The sequence below is a fragment of the Lissotriton helveticus genome, chromosome 3_1 (assembly GCF_964261635.1).
Source record: "Lissotriton helveticus chromosome 3_1, aLisHel1.1, whole genome shotgun sequence".
NCBI lineage: Eukaryota > Metazoa > Chordata > Amphibia > Caudata > Salamandridae > Lissotriton > Lissotriton helveticus.
The window spans coordinates 1,047,075,912-1,047,097,154 of record NC_136061.1 but is presented as its reverse complement, the minus strand read 5'-3'; the positions used below and the strand labels follow the sequence as shown (position 1 = coordinate 1,047,097,154).

General features: G+C 43.7%; 1 protein-coding gene across 4 annotated transcripts in view; it reads right to left on the bottom strand.

Annotated features, from left to right (window-relative positions):
- The window catches only part of METTL5 (methyltransferase 5, N6-adenosine), a 151,555-nt gene that overhangs the window by 105,093 nt on the left and 25,219 nt on the right, over positions 1–21,243 (bottom strand). For 2 of the 4 annotated variants that reach the window (XM_078681600.1, XM_078681601.1), the window contains 2 exons: positions 10,279–10,378; positions 4,146–4,260 (listed from right to left, as the gene is read on the bottom strand). In XM_078681600.1, the coding sequence (XP_078537726.1) occupies positions 4,146–4,260; positions 10,279–10,378 (215 nt within the window). Of the gene's footprint in view, positions 1–4,145; positions 4,261–10,278; positions 10,393–21,243 lie in introns of all 4 variants that reach the window. The other 2 variants (XM_078681599.1, XM_078681598.1) reach the window with 1 other exon arrangement.

Sequence of the window (21,243 nt, the reverse complement as noted above, 5' to 3'; positions counted from 1 at the left end):
TCGTCGGCATAGGAGATGATGTTGAGGTCGTGTTGGCAGGCCACTTGTGCCAGGGGGGGCCATGTAGATGCTGAACAGAGGCGGGCTGAGGGATGAGCCCTGGGGGACGCCGCAGATGATGTCGGTGGCCTCAGAACGGAAGGGCGGGAGGCGGACGCTCTGGGTTCTGCCGAAGAGGAAGAACGTGGTCCAGTCAAGGGCCTTCTCTTGGATTCCGGCTTCTAGGAGGCGTGTCTTTAGAGTGCGATGGCAGACCGCGTCGAAGGCGGCTGACAGGTCCAGGAGGATGAGGGCTGAGGGTGTTGGCGCAGTCGTCGATCCACTGTCTGAGGTTGCGGGCTGCGGCGTCTGGGTTGGTAGGGTCGGTGGGTGGGTTCTGGGCGAGGGTGGTGATCAGCTGGTCTTCGGTGACTTTGCTCCAGCAGCGGCGAGGCAGCTGTTGGGCGCGGTGGTGCGTGGTTGGTTTGTTGAAGGTGAAATGGATGCAGCGGTGGTCGGTCCAGTGGAGTTCGGGGGTGTGGTCGAAGGCGATGTGGGTGCCTGTGGAGAAGATGGGGTCCAGTGTGTGGCCAGCGGCGTGGGTGGGTGCGGTGACAAGTTGTCTGAGGCCGAGGTTGGCGAGGTTATCGATCAGGGTGGCGGAGTTGGCGTCGTTGTTGTTCTCGAGGTGGAAATTCAGGTCCCCAAGGAGGATGTAGTCCATGGAGGCGAGTGCGTGGGTGCTGGCGATGGAGTCGCTGAATTGTGCTCGGGGTCCGGGTGGTCTGTAGATGAGTGTTCCTCGGAGGGTGGTGGTGGGGTCGGTGTGGATCCGGAAGTGCAGGTGTTCGGCAGTGTTGAGGGTGTGGTCTGCGTGTTTGGCGACCTTGAGGGTGGACTTGTGGACGCTGGACTAGTATGTCTAACATGTCCTGATGATCTACTATAACGTTCCCATATAAAAATGTGTAAGAAATGAGTGGGAAGTTTTACAATATATATTTCAATGTAAAATAGGATATTTTTTTACGATTTATATGTGTTAGCAAAGTTTTGTCTAATAAACGTGTGGTCCTGAAGAAGCAATCATTCGAGAAACAAAAAGAATCAACTGAAACAGAAAACGTTGTCCTTTTCCTGAATTTTGAATATTGAGGCTAAGGACCTCCCTGATACCCCCACAAATTGGAGTATGGTACGACAGGAGCCATAAAAACTAAGGCTTCTCTACACATGGAATGGCTGTGTCACCAGGGAAAAGGTAGGAAGAAGGGACCTGTTCCAGCTCACCATGTGCCAATGGTACCCTTCAACAACAATTAGAGCTTTTCAGTTCAGATGAGCTACAAAAGGATGGTAGATCCCACAAAGGTCTCACTGTTAGCCAGTCTCTAATATACTGCAGATGAGCTGGAGCTGTGATAAGGGGAGAGGGCTTCTTGTTTGTTTTTGCCAAGTTCAATGCCAAATTAATACTGAGATGGCTTCTCCAGGCATGGAGATCCATGTAGAGGCACAGGCAGACATCTTTGATTTATTTTTAAAATAAGAAAATATTGCACATGGTCTACTATGCATGCACGCACATGCACCGGTGGCAATCTTGGAATGATTTGGATGGCGCCGGAACATATGGCCAGAGGCGAGCAGCCCTGCATTAGTGAACAGCTTTGGGCCCTCACAAAAAAAGAACATTTAAGATAAAATAAAAAACAAAGTTGGGATGGGAAAAAGTCTGCAAGTCAGTCGTCTAATCCGAAACAATGTAAAGAACAAACACAAGGATAGAGGGGAAAGCCATGGAACAAGGAGCACAAACCTGGGACACACAGCAAAGTCATTTAGTAATAGGTAAGGGGCTAACTCAAGTCCACTCTACATGTATTATATTGTAGACACTAGGGTCCTAATTCTTGGAGGGCAGCCCGTTTCTCCGCCTGGGTGACAAAGTAAACGACTATCACCCTGACGGAGGTGCCGCCTGTCAAATCTAGAAATGTCTACTAGTCCAGCGGACACTTCTAGCATTGGCAGGAACCACGGTCATGGTGGTTCATGTCAATGCATTGTAAGTTTGACAGAGCTGTACAGCACACTTACAAGGTTTTTTTTTTATTTTCAGAAAGAAAATCACAAACCGCGAGGAGGACATTGAACACCTGGCTGTAGCAGACGTTGAAAATCAGCTGAATGTCTACCCATCTAAATTAAGTGGGTGGACATACAGCCAAATCTTCAACTGCCCGCTTACTCAACCAGTGTGGGTTAACAACGGTGGAGATGGATTGGTCTCCGACGTCGTCAAACCCAAGGTCTGCCCGATTGCAAATCAGACGGGCGGGCCATAATGTTGGCAGGAAGTGAACTGTTGCGATGGAGTTCCCTCCTCTCCCAACACTAAAATCAGGCCCTAGGTTTTTAACAGCAGGCAACTAAAGGTGTCTCTAGGCGAGATCTCAAGATGAGGCATTAACTGACCATTACATAAGTAAGCACAGTTAGTGTGTTCAGGTCTCAAAAGTTAACATTCCTTTGAAATTTTTGAAGGTCATTTCGTAAATGTATAGATCTTTAAAGATACAACTTCCAGCTTTCTCTATTAGTTTGGTAAAATCAGCCCAAAATTGAGCACCCCTTCATAGACCTCTAGTTCTGATGAGTATAATAGGAACTATTTTTACTGGTTAATATTGCTCTTAGAGGTGCATCTAAAAATGTCATAATTCGGTTAACAAAATTTGCGATCTTGTCCTTGTTGCACTAAGGGCATTACTTGAGGGATTATGTATGATTAATCATCTGTCACAGGGAAAAATGACTCTACTCATTCAATGTCTATTTATTATATTAAGGACCAGATGTACGACAAAGAAAATAGCGCATCGCAAATTGCGAGTTTTTTGCGTCTCACAATTTGCGAGGTGCTATTTCCTATGTACAACAGTGTATTTCACACTGTTTGCGATTCCAAATGGGGTCGCAAATTGAGAGGCTCATGAATATTAATGAGCCTCTCGCAATTTGCGACCCCATTGGGAATTGCAGGCCCTCCCAGGTATGGTGGCCTGCTGGGCTCAGCAGACCACCATGTCTGGGACTACTTTTAAATAAAGCAGTTTTTTTTTTAATGCTGCCAGTTTTCCTTAAAGGAAAACTGGATGCATTTTAAAAAATTAATTTGAAACGTTTTTGTTTCATTTTTTAGGGCAGGTAGTGGTCCCTGGGACCACTGCCTGCTCTTAAAAAAAATTTCCCCTGCATTTGCAAAGGCAAAGGGGTTTCATGGGGACCCCTTCCCTTTTGCGAGTGCATTGCCACCCTCTTGAAGAGGGTGGTAATTTGCAAGTGTTTTGCCCCCGCAATTGCGGAGGCAAAACATTCATACATGGGGTTGCGCTCGCTATTAGGAAGGGAATGCCCCTTCCTAATAGTGAGTCGTAAAACACTATTTTGAGAATCGCAAAAAATTGCAAATCGCAAAATAGGCTTTGTACATGGCCCATGCTGTTTTGTCATGCGTAAACAGGTTCGCAAACCCATTTGCGCATGCAAAAACGGTTTTATATCTGGCCTCAAGTCTCCAAATGTACTCAACCATTTGTCATTTTATCTCCTCTTTTGCCAGCTCTCTTTAGTTGCCCTCCCCAAATCGTGAGCGCACCCACCGACTACTGGGCTTTAACGAATTTGCATCACATCTGCCTTAGTTTATCCCAATTGGGTGTTCATGATAAGACCTCTTTATTCTTCACTGACAAAAACATCAGGACCCTGTAGCAACCTACAATATTTTCATAACCACAAATTACCAATTGAGAAAAACTTAACACTGCAGTATAAAAGTATCCCTCAATTAATATTTTGAGAATTCCATGTCTATGTTTTAATCTACTACCAACTACTAGACTCATAGAGCCAATAACTCAAGAGAACCATTTATGCAAAGACCAGCTACAGCATAGCTAGCACGCACATAAACATCTCATTATCACAACTAAAAAAGCACAGATGTGGCATAGCACGAATTTCGTTTTTCCCTTTAATAATAAACAAAACACAAAATGGAAGTAAAACACATCTTACCCTTTGTCTAGGACGGAGTGTGCGCAGTAACAAACATCATGCTTTGTGAATCAGAATAAAAAACGAGAAGAAAAATCACCTACCCAGCACCTAACATTGCAGCTCCAATGCTGAGGACACCACAGCCACAGCCTAGATCAGCAACCACTTGGTCTTCAATATCATCATATGTATTATGAATTGTATTTAAGATGCAGGCTAAAAGGAGCAGAATAAAATTATATTGAAGTTAAACATGAATGAAAATTCAAGACTACGGGAGAACTGCAAATAAATGTAAAACTAAAATTACAACAAAACCCCTTTGTCTGTAGCTACTTTTTCAAAAGCCTTTTTTCTAATTTACAGAGGCTTCAGGCAATATATATATTTATATAGGAAAATAACACATAGAAGCGTATTTACGCTGCCACTTCTGAAAGGCGGCACTGCTGTAGAACGTACAAGATGGCAGCAGGCAGATTCTAGCATATTGACTTTGTAATGTAAATATCTAGCACTCAGAAAATTAAAAAGACTGGTAGTCGAACACTCACGCATTACCTAGGTGCAAATTGTCACATTACATACGGATTGAGTTTATCTAGATTACTTAGTGAGTCCATAGCCCTTCTAACAAACGTGCTGCACACAGCAACGTCAGTACTTGAGAACAACATTACAAATAAGTAGCGTGATATAATTGTGTGACATAGAAAAATATAAAAAGGCGTGTCTGTTGCCAGCACCTTATGAACAGAAAAAAGACCATAACATACATATTTACAGTACAGTGTCAATTAGGGCAAGTGCATGATTAAGAGGGGAGTTCTGAACAAGGGAGTATAAGTTTGACATTTGTTTGTGTTTTCCAAAGTAAGGAGTTTTCTTTAACCCTCATTTTAATCTCTGCAGATAGAAAAGTTCAGAGTTGAAAAACAGAAGTATTTCAGATGTGGGGGTGAGAAACTTTAAAGACAAACATAAAGGGGGCAACTAGGTAGTCAGGAGGTGGAGGTTGGCAGTAGTAGAGAGCAGGATGGGGTATGGTGGGTGACGTGCTGATAGACAGAGTGGGATAATTCCATTAAACGCTTTAAAATTAAAAAAATCAACTGTCATTGCACCCTATGGTTGGCATCCAGTCACCCTATTTGGTGACAGTTGAAAGTTGCAGGCGATAGGTAGCTTAAATAGCAAAAGTATAAGTCCTGAAACTGATAATTTTATGAGGTGAGGATAAATGTGAGACTTTTCAAGGGGATGAACCAGGAGAAGGAACGCATTGATAGTAAGTTGATTTGGCAGAATCACAAGTTTTGCTGTTAGTGCCCGGAGAGCCATTTGAAGTGAATTTGAAAAATGTTGTCCTTGTAGTGAGGAGGCAAGGCTGTCAATTCTAGAGGATGCTACCTTTTGGGGATTTATTGGTCTGCTTCTGTATATGAAGTTGTACCAGTAAGCAGGAATAAAGAAGTAGAATTGTGGAGTTTGTGGGTCAATCAGCGTGACTTTTTAGGTTTTAACTAAAGAAAGCCCATGCACTGACTGATGGGAGATATATTTTAGCTTACACTGGGCTTAGACCTTGCTCATTCCTTACCGTTGGTTGGATTTATTGTCACTTATTTACTTGATTCTTATTGGTTAGCGTCAGGGGGATTTCATTCCTCTTTTGGCATTTGTCACTAATTCATAGACCTATTATTTGAGCCCTTCCACTGCTCCCCTTTCAGTCGCTAATCTTTCTTTTTAGTTAAGCACTCTTTGAGAGTGCATGTGTCTTTTCAGTGGTCTCGATTGCGTACTTTGTGTAACAATGTGAGTGGAACAAGTACAACCTAGCATTTATACAGCAGTCCAGATAAAGGAAATAAATTAAGAATACTGTAAATGATCTGGAATTTGACCAGTGGACTGGTTTATATAAGAAACCAGATACAGTTCTACAAACCATGGAGGTACACATTTTCATCTTGAGGCTTACATTTGTGTTGTTCAAGCACAAGAAGAAATGCTGGGGTAAAATAATCAATCAAGATCCTGAGGCCTGATCTTTGAAATTAATTGCCTCAAGGATTCATGGATTTGAAAACATTTCTTAAATTCAAAATGTTTCATCTCTTCCAAGTTAACAATTATTTAGTGCTGGTAGGCATTGTATTCTGCTCTGTCCCTTACTTGTATTGTTAACAGTTTTTTTCATATTGCATATTACAATCTGAGTCACTAGAAACACACCAATCTGCAGTTGCAATGTTTTCTGTATGATTAGGAATCGTCCACATAATCTAATACATGCTGTATAATCTTCAGATTTCAACAAAATGGTTGTCAACCTGAAAATGACTGAAGGTTAATGAGAACTTCCAATATAGAATGCAATGCATCTTCTACCACGTTGCAAGAGTAAAGTGGTCACCTCCCACAATCTACTACATACTATACAGTCTACTATACAAAATCAATCCTTTTCACATATTTCAGAAAAATGAAAATAATTAAAATATTTGGTGTTAATGTTTACCCTTCAGTGTTCTAAAAGCGTTAGTTATTTCAAGAGGACACCCAGAATTTAGAAAATTTTAATTTCTGTTTTAGGGACTACTATTGTGAATCCTAAAGTGCTGTCTGTCTAGCGAGCTACTTAAATAATAAATAAGGTATGCACAATAGTTTTTGTTGCTGAAAAGGCATACTTGTAGAAACACCATGATGAATGTGAAATAAACACATCATAAAGCTCTAGATGCCACATTTCTTATTTTAAAAACGCAGCTGGCACATGCAGAAAGCAAGAGATACACATTTTCCTACAAAAGATATGTACAGGTAGGTTTGAGTTCTCACTAGTGCAAAACAGATTATGTGTTATACAAGCAATTGCACTGTAGGAACAAATGGAAGAGAATGAATAAAATGGCATCACTGAACTTCCATAAATACAGTCCTTGTTGGTAAATAACATTTTAAATAGTATTGTACTACACTATTTACAGAGTGCTTACTACCCCTATGTCGGGTGCTGAAGTGCCAGCCTACATTGATATATGCCATTAAATGCCTCATGATTTGGTCCTGCACTGCAACATAATTCCAGTGGCCCACATATAATTATGTATGGGTGGTGTATTATTACATGTAGTGCCTTGCTGCTAACCTTTTGTTGTCGTTCAGCGCTAAGAAATAAACCAAAATCAACACCCTGTATTTAAAGGGCTTATGCAAAGAGAACATAAAAAATACAACAATAAATTGGGTTTGCAAAACTTATCCCAAGACCTTCTGTCAGACGCAGTATCTGCAGATTTAAGATCTAATGCATGAACGTTGTCTGTTTTGCCAGAGGTATGGCAACATTGTAGTGAAAATACCATTCTAAATGTTCTGTAACTGAAGATTTAGTTAAAAAAAATTCTGAGATTGGCAATCCATCGAAATGCACCCAACTCTCAAACAAAGGTGGTTAGGATTGGGAAATGCATAAGAAACTAAGTATAGTCAGGAAGCAGTTCATTTGCCAATATAGGAGGACTGGGGAGTTATGTCACATTTTAGATCTGCTCTGCTGGAACAGCCTGTAACCGCAATGGGTCACAAGCGTTACCCTAATTTCAAACATGACTCATATTCCCGCCATCTATTGAAGTAAATATTCTCTACATCTACAGTGCAGATGGTGACTGTCCCACACCTTCCACAGGTTTACAGAACACTGGCAAAAAGGATGTGCCTACTGTGGACTAAAATAGAGAGGCTCTGATCGACTGAATGAAAAATAGCAGGCAGTGATAAAGGTCATCAGGTGGGGCCAGATCACTCATATCTAAGCCTATCAGCTTGGTAAAGACGGAAACGTGGGTAGTTGGATCAGAAACTGTCGAAAATTAGTTAATACATGGATATAGGACCACTGACAAATTCTCCTTGCTCCCCATTATCTAAATTCAAATTTCAGGTTTCATTTTGTACATCTTTAGGCAATTCTAAATTTACAAAAAATCTGGAAGGATAGAAATCCAAACAAGTCATAATTAATAAGCAGGAATTTCTGCATGGTCCTAATTTTCAGGTGTATGGACAGGAAACAAGCCATAATGATTTGCAAGAAAGTACATCATGCATACTTATCCAATATAGCCATCAAAAAAGTACAGTACAATAAGGAATGAGGGAGAGGCTTTGTTTTCCTGTAAAACCGTAAGAGTGTCCAGTTATAGTACACGCTGGGAGAAACATGCTGTACCTTGGGTTTAAACTAGAACTTACTCAGAAAGCAATCAATGCTTTTGTTGGTTTGGTGTAAATCTGAACATTTGTTTTGGAGATGATTCTAAAAAGCTGCAGAGCTGGCTTTCAAGGGTTAACACTTTTTATATCTCTGCCGTTTAGGATACACGGATCCTCCACAAGTTCAGAAATGTAAAAAACAAAGAAGTCAGACAGGATGAACCACGGAGCCGAGAATTTAACTGGCTGCCGCAAGAGAAAAAGGTGTCTTATGGCAACCAGTTTAAACAAGAACTAGAGGAACCCTTATGTCCAAGTGAACATGGGTATCAAGTGATCCTTGGAACCCGCGTTCACATAGAACTCATTTCTGAAAAAAAAGTTGAAGTGGCACAGACCTTTCTGTGTAGAGTCAATCTTTAAATCAATATTCTCAATCCAATCCACAATGATATTTAGTAAAGAATAGTAGAAAATATTGAAGCACAGCCAGTATTTATAAATTACTACGGTTCAGCCGAACCGAGTTTTATTAGAAAATTATTTACGCATTTTAAAAAATTCTTCAAAAAACAATTTGTAAGTGTTTCTCAAAAAAGAAGAAAATGAATAGACGCTAGGTGTAAAGTAAAAACAAAACAAGGAACATCAGTGAGGGAGAATGTGAACATCCACAGTATATTGGTTTCTTTATATCAAAAGACAGCAGTTTATATTCAGTACAATCAACGACACAGGGAAATAATCATTGTATCAGTTATAGAAACCAGTCTGTTGTTGTACATGTGTCGATGGCGTTTTGACCCCTAAAAGAATACAAGGGTCTCAGGACTGAAATAGCCTGGGGTTGGCTGGTTATGTAGAGAATCAGATCCGCATCATGGGTACCCCCTCAAGATTTGCAAACAGTTATTGTGCCTGGTTGGTAAGGGCAGCTTCTACTGCGGACCTGCAAGGGGCGTCCCCCGATTAGTTCCTTGAAATGTGAAAAGCAGCAGTGGTAGGCTCTCATCAATATAACATAACCAGCCAACCCCAGGTCCTTTCAGTCCTGATGAGACCCTTGTATTCTTTTATGGGTGTAAATGCTGGGTGATACATTCACTGCAAAAAAACTAAGTGACATTATAGTTAGATGTTGAAATGAGTCAAACACTAATCTTACAAAGAATTTTAAATAAATGAAATTCACCAATTATAGTTTACTGAGCTAACTGTAACTTTCACCCGCCATGTACTACTTATGACCTCATTGACATATCACACCCCCTAATGACGTGTTAAACAACATCATTGTTGACATCTCACATAACATCACTGATGACATCATCCAGTCATTTGGCAGTGTCCTTGGACATGTTTTCTTTTCACCTTAATTGGAATGTCCTCTTAAAAACTTGATATTACCTGCAATTTTAAGTCAAAAGGTTGACAGGTATGCATTTGCCATTGAAAAGATACCTTCTGCAAGGCCCTATGGACACCCCTTTGTAGTCTGGTAAAATACACTATACCCATTCCGGAGATGGACACAATGGCATACAACCTTAGGGCCATGCTTACAAGAGCAGTGTGAGACAAATCACTGCCAAAATCAAAGTTGACATGAAGTGACCTGCTCATACTCAGGATGGACAAGGTTCATGTGCCACTTACAGTTCTGCTTACCAGTCTTAAAGTGGAAAGGTAAAGCTGTTGTCACACGTAGTGGCTAGGAAACATAGGAGCAGTGGAAAGAGTATGCAATGCAATAACATCATCTACACTCTACTAGGCTTCACTCCCTACCTATTTACAAACAAAAGAAGAATGCCTGGTGTTGCACATCCCAAAGTAAACAAGTAACCCCATAAACAATACAAAACCCCAAAGTCTAGATAAATGTAATATGTTGCCCATGAATGTAATATTAATTAGTGTGCAGTCAAAAGGCACTTCTCTCACACCTCCATTTACTGTTCAGAATGAAACAGATTTCATTTCCCAATGTACTATTTATCCCTTTACCTGCAATGTGTGGCCTTGTTGGATACTGCTCCAGAACGATTTTGGGATTGTCAAATACATCCACTTGCTGCAGTCGGCTTTCAAGCTCCTTTAGCTTCATCTTTTTCATTTATGCTTTTGGACCGCAAAGAGAGAAGAAAGAAGAAAATACAAAAGGAGCTCTATTTATGTTTACACACAGCTTACACGTTATAGAAACATGCTAAAAGCTGTAAAACCCAACAATATCCCACAAAGGGAAGAGGCTGTGACGTAAAGGTAGCTTTGTCATTAACTTGAATAACAGAAGAAAAACGGATAAGGGTCATAAGAGCATCAGTTTTAAACCCTGGTCTGTTTATCTTACTTGCAAGCAGACTTTACCATGTGTCTCTGAGCCCACTTTCTCCCACCTTACCTGTACAATCATGGTAGTGTCACTGAACTACAATGTCAGAAAGATAACCATAAAGCTGCCTGACCTTTCACCGTGATCACTCCATTTTCCTGCTACCTGCTATGGGTGGATATTGATAAAGAGGTATGCCCCAAAGTTCTGAAGACAGTGGCTTTGCCAGCGTGTTCCCAATGTAAGATAATGCAGGCAGAGACCAAACTACAATAAAGATGGCCACCCTATGCCATCTCTATGCATATGTAACTCTCTATCACAGCCACATCCACGCTCTATCAAACTGATTTCCTACTGGTAGCAGAGAGGTTCTATGTTCGTTGAGTAAGCCAGACTGCTAATAATGTGTGGGGAAAAGTTTATTTATTTATTTATTTTTTACATTTTTCGAAAACCTTTATTAAACAAAATTGCACAGCATCAAGACATCAAAACAGGCAGACAGTAAATTGCAGCAAAGGTTACCTAGAACACGTAACACATGGAATCAATAAGGAGGAGATATATCGTGGGAGCACAAAGGTAGTAGAGTGAACCTCGGAAAGAGGCACCTAGTGTTGGGGAGAGAGGCTAATGGAGCAAAAGGGAGTGTGATCGGGGAGCAAGCTACTCACTGACCATCACCGGCGGGGAGTGCGGGGGAGGTCGCAGAGCGCTGAGAGTTGCAACTTAAGAGGTAAGACATAAGTGGACCCCATATGACACTTGGGCGGGATTTGGCTGGCATGAAGTCCCAAAATTCGGACAGGAGTGTCCGACAGGGCGATACATCCTCGAGCCAAAGAGCGACCTTAGGTGCGAGCCTGCAACCCCAGCACATGGAGACTCTACGAATCGCGAGGACAAGAAGCATGGCAGTCAAGCGGCGGGAGGCATCTGGGCAAAGTTTAACAAAGCCTACGAGGCAGACTAAGGGATCGGGCTGTACCAGCGATGAGGTGATCTCAAAAAAAGCAGCGCAGACCTCGTGCCAATATGCGAAGACCTGAGGGCACAGGCAGCCGAGGTGGGAAAAGTCTGCCGCAGAAGCAGAGCAGCGCAGGCATCGATCATCGGGGATGAGTCCCATCTTGTGCAACTGGGCAGGAGTCTGGTAGAGCCTATGTAAATACTTGAAGTGGATAAGGCGCAGACGGTAGTTTGGGGATAGGCGTTTAATCTGATTGCAACAATAGAGCCAGTCGACTTGAGAGATTTCGACATGCAGGTCCTCACCCCACGCCACACGCGCCCGGTCGGTGGAAATGGGAGATGCCGCCAGTCTGAGGGTGTAAATTTTAGTGACTAGTTTCCGGGGGGCGGGGGACGTGTAAAGGAAGTCAAGAGTGGCCATCGAGTGAGGAGGCTGGGGGAACGATGAAGATCCCAGAAGTCTGAAGGGGAGGGAAAGCCGGATGATGAGCAATAGGCATAGTATTCGAAGAAAGCATATCGGAGCCGGAAAAATTACAGAGCCCATCCCAGGACCAGCGCAAGGTCTCCACCGTATCAATCTCAGTGCGTGGAAGTTTCGCCAGTGCGAACAAGGCGGTTGTGAGTGGCCACGGAGCAGCAAGGTCAGCCTCCAACGTGACATGCGGCTGAAAAAGAGTGGGGTGGAGCCAGAAATTAAGAAAACGGTCCTGGGCACTGAGGGCATACAGTTTAAAATCGGTGGCACCAAGGCCGTCACGCGACATCGGGAGGGTGAGAATATTATATGCGATCCTGGGCTGTCGATCGACCCAGACCAGATCATGAGCAGAGAGCGGACTTTGCGAAAAAAGTGGGCAGTGAGGGGGATGGGAATATTGACGAATAAGTATAAAAAGTTCGGGAGCACATCATATTGGCAATGGCCATGCGGCCGGCCAGAGACATGGGCAACCGGCACCAGAGGGAAATCTTGGACTCACCCCAGTCCACAGCGCAGCCAAAGTTAGCTCTCCAAAGTTCGTCCACGTCCCTACTCAGCCAGATGCTTAAGTACCTAGTGGGACCCAACGCCCGCATGAAGGGGTAATCCGGAGTGAAATGCACCGTGGCATCAGTGAAGGGGAAAAGCACAGACTTATTGCAGTTAACCTGGATGCCGGAGTAGCCCCCAATCCGTATCACCTCACGAACCAGTGGGCTGAGGTTCTCCTGAGGATTGTAGACATAAAGAGTAACGTCGTCCATGTACATGAAGACTACGAGAGTGCGAGCCGCAAAGCCGAGGCCTCTCTGGGTGTGGTGTTGTCGAAGTCTAGCTGCAAGGGGTTCCATTGCGATGGCAAAAAGCATGGGTGACAGCGGGCACCCCTGCCTGGTACCGCGCTCGATAGAGATGGGCTCAGATATTTGACCGATGTGTGGGTGAAAGTTAGTCATTGTGCCATAGGTGCTTTTACTCTGCTGGGCTAGACCCCTGTGTTCAGCTGTACTGAATACTGTCGAACAAAAGAAAGCACTCTTCCATGGTCACTAAGAAGAATACGCGAAGATCTTGATGTTTGTTGCTTTTAGGTCAATGATACAAGCAATTATATTAACAGACTCCACGTTGACAAGTAAGGGTGTATTAAGCAGTCACATGATTTTCCTCTGACTAAACAGGGCCATGGAAATTTTTAAAGGCTTTTACAAATTTAAGAGAAAAGGCAAAAACAAGAAAAAGAAAACTATATGTTGCTTTAAGTTTGCATACTTATGTGGGATCACAGATGTTAAAGAGCAAGAAGATACAATATACTCTCAATGCCTATGGCCTAGTTACATGCAGATATTGAACAAAAAATGCTCAGCTGGCAAACATAATCAGAATTAAAAAGTAATCTGTGTAAATATAGTGTTTTCCACTACCCACTGCATTGCAGAGCAAATTATTGTGGCTAATTGGCAAAGTTGTTTAGTGATCTAGCCTTTGCAGATATTATAGGATATGTGTAATCTATGTATACAGCCACACTGAAAATGCAATTCAGTCTCACAGTCCATGTGCCCTCCTCATGTTAAAATTGTTTACACCGGGTTGTAAGCCAACCATCATGGTTGTACAGACGTGATCCGTGCGAGCTCTGCTGCATTTGCCAGTAAACTCAAGGTTCCAAGCACCCATTAGGAACTAATCGATCACCATTGTGCCGCTGAAGCAGAGGAGAACGAGAGGTGCAGAAAGAGACTGGGTTTGACCCCCCTTTCCCCACAGCGCAGGTGAGAGACTCCCCACAGTCTTTGCCGACAGAGGCTGCAGAACGCAGCTGGAACCACGGGAGGAGCAGCTGCCAGCCAGAAATGACCGGATACCTCAACATCGCCCCTCGTTGAGTTGTTGACGGTGGAGCGAACAAGGAGCACACAAACAAATATCCTGCCCCCATGAGATCACCTCACCGTTAAGATAGTGCGGCAATGCGGGACCATGAGGAGGCGATGTAAACAGCAGCACCCATGCCAGTTATGAGGACTCAGAGGCCCTGGAGGAGACAACTTTACTCTAACCACCCTTCACTGTGTGCCGGAGCTGTGGGTACACCGGAGGTTACATTTGAGTAAGAACTGCACTATACTTGGTGACAGCCTCATGGCACAGGGGGAGGCCTGATTCTACAATGGCTGACTTTAAAATGGCAGATGCGCTGCAAGGAGATCGGCCACACCGTTGTTGAACCCCGCTGCCATAGTGGGGCAGATGCAGATGATTCGAAGCCAATCTTGCTGCATTGTTATTCCTCTCACAACCACAGAAAAAACTTTCCAGGTACGACAGTGGGGGGGGGGATTATTGGAGAAGCCAGCTGCTGCCAGTCAATGTAGCCCCAGCTGCTCCAAGTCCACCACCCCTTTGGCAGAACTGCAGATATGGAGAATCCCAATGAGGCAAGGACCTGAGACCCAGCGCCCCCTCCCCTCCCCCCATTGGGAAATGGGGCAAAGTAATAACAAAAGAGGAAGTGGGCACTGGGGGTTCTCTTCCTAAAGGCCTGACTGATTCCTGCAACAAGTGTTAGGCTAGAAGTTGACCCACAGTGCTACATCAAATAGCACCCGAGTATGCTACACACCCTACATTTGAGCCAGACCGAACGAGGTGCATCAAAAACCTCAGTGGTGAAACGCTAGTGCGTTAGGCACTGACTTCCCTGACTTGGACAAGCTCCCTTCCACCATTAACGGGTATTAATACAGTACTCCGCCACATCGGGGTACTGAACCCCCATAATTAGACAGACCTTCTCAGATTGGCCCTTCTCAGAAGCCCCAAAGATAGTCTAAGTTATCTAATGAGGGCTGAGACATAGCGATGAGTTTTCATGGACCCACCTAAAGGAGTCCTAAAAGAAGCTTAGTTGCCAATCTTCTTCTCGCGTAGGCAGTCAACCTCTGCATACCTCAGAGAAATCGCCAACGAATAGGGTGTTGAGCTCATTTCAACCAGCTAAAACAAGAGACTCACCCCCACCTGCAACTCCTGATGGCAAAATGGCACTAACTAAGGCCGATCTCCTATCCCTTCAGAACTTTAAAAAAGAACTGTGAGAAGAATTTAGGGCCGACTTTGCTACCTCCCTGGAAGCTCTTCGATCAAATCTCAACTGGATGCTATCCACTCTTCAACAAGATGCAGACTCCATTGAAACATGGACCACTGAGCTGAAGACTACAAGAACAACTGGTGAGCCAGCTCGAAAGTTTCTCCACTCACCTTAAAACCCACTTAAAGGTTACACTATCAAAATGTGCAGACCAGAAAATCGCTCACGGCGTGACAATATCAGACTTCGACAACTAGAGGAGGGTGAGGAGGGATCAGACTTGGAGGCTTTCGTGATTGGCCTGTTCTCTGAACTCCTGGGGAAGAATGGTCCAAAAATTAAGCTTGAACTGGTCCACTGGGTTTGTCTCTTGATCCACCGTGAGGGAAAGCGTCCCATAGACGTCTTTGCGAAGCACCAATCTTTTAAGTTGAAAGATACAATTCTGCAATCAGCAAGAAAAGCTGAAGAGGTATCCTTTCAAGGAGTATCCTGCTCCGTGTTCCAAGATATTGCCTCAATCACTCTATCACAATATCTACAGCTCAAGCCAGTTATTGACAAACTGCAGCATGAGAAGATAAAAATACAGATGGACTTCTCCTTTTGGTCTTGCATTCAACTACCAGAACAAGTCATACCATTTCTCAGACCTTCAGGAGGCAGCAGCTCTGCTCGGGATTACGATATCTGAACCGGACCATCCAGATGATCAAACAGAAAGAGAATCCATGAGTAACACGACCGATACTGGAGCACAATGGCTCTCACAATGACGATCACAACAGCAGGGGAAGAGTGGAGCCCCAAGAAGACAAGCCTACTCTGCCTTCTGATTTTAAAGCAACTCAGACACAGAGGCTAACACTTGTATACCGGAAATATTTTTTTTCTCATTATCTCCTATGCATCTGTACAGTAGATCCCACTATGGGGGGGAAATCTTAACTATACAGTGCTTTACGCCTAGGGATATTGGGAGATTTATTTCAGCTTCTAAGTTACATGCTGTTACCCTCATCAAATGTTATCTTATTGTGAATGCTTAAAATGGTTCATGACTACCAAGCTTACACAAACACATTTTACCCTATTGTTACACAACTGTTAGGGAACAGTGTTCCCAAATGTTTTTGTTTGGTTATTTACTTTTTATTCCATGAGTGAGTCCAAGTCAATGTATGGGGTGTCTAGGAAGGACATACTGGGAATCTAGGAAAGATGAGTACCTACGTTTGCCATTGACCATCCAACCCTATTATGGTGTTAACTACACTAACATAGAATATTAAAGAGCTCAATTTGCCATCTAAGAGGCACAAACTGTGGAAATACCTAATAGATAGAAGACATGCAATAATGGTGTGGCAGGCGACCCACCTCAAAGGCAGCGAATATCACAGACTATGACAAAGCGTACCATGATAATTATTGATCTTAAGCTTCTACCAAACACAATGGAGTGGCCCTGCTCTTCCACTCCTCTCTCAGGTTCCAACCACTAGATAGCAAATCAGACAAAGAAGGGAGGGTAATAATGGGGAAGGGGACACTACTGGGCACGATGTGCGCAATAGCATCAATCTATCCCCCTAATACTGCACAAGCTACCTTTATCCACTCCTTCCTTACTCTCTTGGGGGAATTTGCAGAGGGTGAAATTATATTAATGGGAGACTTTAACCCTGCTTGGGATCCAGAAGCGGATAGCACTCACACACAAAGAGCTGGCACAGGCAGCTTCTCCAAAGCACTTAAAAAGCAATGCAATCTATGGGCCTAAAAGGTGCCTGGAGGACGACGCACCCATCCACCAGCAACTATACTTTCTTTTCCCACCCCCATCGCTATTACTCACTTCCCAACGACACGTTTATCAGCCAATTATTAGAACAAGCTATTATGGCAACTAACCTTCATCCTATTGAGTAATTCAACCATGCATCAGTAGAGGTAACATTAGATTGGGTTGCCCCTCCGTCAAAACTCAGTCACTGGTTATTCACGGGGTCTCTCATCAGGGACGTCTCTTCTGGGATGCAATACGTAAAGACATTAGAGAATATTTCTGATTAAATGACTCTGAAGACACCAGTCTTTCCACCAGGTGGGACAGATTCAAGGCGACAATTAAAGGGGATTATATCTCCCTACTATCTACATTAACCAAATAGAAAACCCAAGATAGACTTACTCTGAGAAGGAACTTCAGATAGCAGAGAAGGCTCATAAAGATACTCTCATCTTACCATTGCAGTGGAAGGTCAAAGCTCTAAGAGGAAACTGAATGCAACATACACCAACAGAGCAGAATTCACTCTGCTATGCCTCAAACAGAAAACATATGATAAAGGGAACAAGGTGGGCACATATTTGGCAAGTCAACTATGGGTCAAACACAAGAAAGACTACATCCCTCATATTTGCAAAGAGCGCTAGCCAAGACTAAAGAAGATAAAGCAAAAGCCTCCAGTGATTTCTATAAAACCTTACATAAGTCCGAAACACCAAGTGGGGAGTCGCAGCTTGAATATTTCCAGGAAGCAGAGCTATCCCAAGTGACTCCAACGATGGGAGAGGCGCTGCTTTCAGTCATCCCCGAACCCTGGAAGGACCATCATTATTGCACTTCTTATAATCCTGTAGCCCTACTCAATCTCAATGTTAAAATCTATACTATAATCCTGGCTACTAGGCTGGTAAGCATTTAATCAGACTGGAGTCATCCAGATCAGTCAGGTTTTATTCAGGGAGACAACCACATGATAACCTACGAAGGATGATCGACCTGGTCGAAAAGTTCACCAAATAACAGATTCCAGCAATCCTTGTGGCGCTTCATTCTGAAAAAGCCTTCAACCGGGTGGTTTGGTCCTTTCTCTTCCACATTCTATGCAAATTTGGCTTTAGCGAGCGTTTTATAGCCATGATCCAGCCGAACTACACTAATCCACTCTCGCAGGTGTTGGGCTTAGATTTCTTTAAATAAGAACGAGGCACATGCCATATGTGCCCATTGTCACCCCTTTTATTTACACTCTGCATAGAACCCTCGTCTGCCAAAATAAGAGCCACGCCGATGATCAGTGGCATTTTTTTCAGCTCTGTGGAACATAGCATTTTGCTTTTTTCAGATGATTTGTTGCTCTCCCTTATCTTCTCCTCCACATCAGTAATAACCTTGCAACTAAAACTAACCTGCTACGAAGCAGTGGCAGGTTACCGCATACAACTTCATAAATCTTTCCGTCTGAATTTGACTCTCCTCCCTCACAGGAGTTGGAGGCATTGGTAAAATCGACGTCCTTCCAATGGGCCAAAAAAAGATATCACTTTTCTAGGGATCAAAATCACCCCCAAAATCTCTGACCTATACGGCGCTAACTTTCCCCCACTGCTCCGACAACTCAAGGCGGACCTTAAACAATGGTCTCCCATGTATATATTTCATGTTTAAGATGTATCAATGTGATTAAAATGACTGTCTTACCCCAAATGTTATATCTCTTTCAGGGTCTCCCAATTGAGATGCCTAGGGACATTTACTCGGAGCTCAGATCCCAAGTGATACAGTTCATATGGCAAGATCGTAGAGCATGTCTCCCCTTTACACAATTGAGGTTGCAGAAAGAGGAAGGGGGCATAATAGTGGCTGACTTGTATCTATACTACAAGGCAACACAACTGCGAGTAATGTCCGAATGGGCAGTGAGGGAATAAGACAAACATTGACTCCATATGGATAGAGCGGTGGTTGGACGTTAATTCTGGGACATACTAGGGAAACCCAAATCAGATAGACCCCCTAATGCATATCTCAGCACACCCACTCGAATGACTCTTCAGGTTTGGGACTCTGTGACACAGATGGCGGGATGGGCTACTTTCCCTTCACCCTATACTCCCATTCACTTCAATCCTGCCTTTCCGCCGGCCCTTACACCAGGACACTTTGATCTGTGGAGGGAGGCGGGATGCTTGCCCATTTCAGACCGGTTCCATGGGTGGGACATTATTACTTTTGAGCACTGCCAGCAGGATTTTAGCTTACCAGCCTCCAAGAGATACCATTACACCAGTGGTTAATTTGTAAAAAAAAAAAAAGAAAAAGTAAGTGCTGGGGCTCTTGTGCAGAGGCAGCTTGTACCAGCCCATTTCTCCTGTTAGCACAACCTAAAACAGAACTAAATACAGTTGGGGAACCAGGTTCAAGTCTCTGTGTCGGCTCAACATCCTGTGATTCTGGGCAAATCACTTAATCTCCCCATAAATAAATGTGTCCTTAACTAGTGCTCATGAAAAGCACGAGTGTTGGTGATTAAGTGCTGGTGCTAAACACTGGAAACCACCAGCATAAATTAAGCACTGCATTACACTCAATTAAAACACTGGGTCCTTCATCCAGACATGTGCCTTGCAGCTACCAGAGAACTCTCCCACATTGAAAAATGTGCTCAATGTGCAGGAGTAATGAAGAGTTCTATCTCTTTTCTCTACGCCCATCTGCCCCAAGACCAAAGCCAGTCACATAGATTTTTGGACAAAGGTATTGGGTGATCCTATACAAGACTGGGCTGCTTTACCACCTTATGTTACTCTACTGCATGGCTGAGACAAACCACGAGGAGACCGCATGCTGAGTATGCCAATATCCAAATGAAGACATCTGTCATATTGTCTGTCTCTGTTCAGCACTGATGGCAGAGCGAAAGACACTTCTGAAGCCACACTTTGAGGATCTGAATCCGTACCTATCTATTGGCAGGGATTGCCTGCTTACAAGGAAAGGATTTAGTGCTCTGCAAGAAATTTCTGAGGTTTATGTCAATGGTATAAAGAAAACTGACAAAGCAAGCCTTACAGTGAAAGGATATATACCTTCTTTTGCTAATGAGCTGCCTATCCCATGCTCACTTTTGTCATTTCTCTTGAATTTGGGGAAAACAATTAGCACTTTATAGTCAAAGCACTGATAGCACTTTGCTCTAGGGACAGGCTTTAACCTTTTTAAGCAAATGCACTGACTGCACTTTTCACATTTTCGTCCATCTACTTCGCAAACTGCAATAACAAATTAGCACGTTTTCGTACCACATCCGTACGGACAGCATCTAGTTCAACTGTCCCTTTCAATGTATGCATGTGCAATTAGTAACTTATTTAGTTAGCCTCTAATACAGTGAGTGTAAAAACGCATTGTTTGTTGCTAACTCCTCGCCCACATTTGTCTTTCTACCATTGCTCGTCCATAGATCAGGCAAGTGTATGTAACAAATGGGAGTCCGTGTTTAATTACATGACGTTGATGGGGCTAGGCACGGGTTAGTTGCTGCTCCCTATCCTGAATTGTATCCTTTTACTTCTGCTAGACACGCACTAGGCACTTTTATGTAACAAATGTGAGGACATCCTAAGACAAATGCTGCTGGCGGGGACCCGGCCTCACAAGACAAAAGTAGACGGAAACGTTGTCACTTTTATCGTGGTTTGTTTAACAATGTATTGATTATGTGCTTCCTTCCTTTTAGAGTGTTTTAACTGTACGTTTTAATTAACTGAACAATCAATCAATCAATCAGATTTTTATAGCGCGATACTCACCCACTAGGGTCTCAAGGCGCTGGGAGGAGGGGTCCGTTACTGCTCGAACAGCCAGATCTTGAGTTGCTTCCTGAAGGAGAGATGGTCCTGGGTCAGCCGTAGGTGGATGGGGAGGGAGTTCCATGTCTTGGCCGCCAGGTAGGAGAAGGATCTTCCTCCGACGGTGGCTCTGCGAATGCGTGGTACGGTGGCGAGGGCGAGGCTGGTCGATCGCAGCTGGCGGGTGGGCGTGTAGAAAGTGAGGCGGTTGTTGAGGTACTTGGGGCCCAGGTCGTGGAGAGCTTTGTGTGCATGGGTAAGGAGCCTGATAGTGATCCTCTTGCTGATGGGGAGCCAGTGCAGGTCTCTCAGGTGGGCGGAGATGTGGTTGTGGCGGGGGATGTCCAGGACGAGTCGAGCGGAGGCGTTCTTTATGCGCTGGAGTCTTTTCTGTAGTTTGGCTGTGGTTCCTGCGTTGAGGGTGTTCCCGTAGTCCAG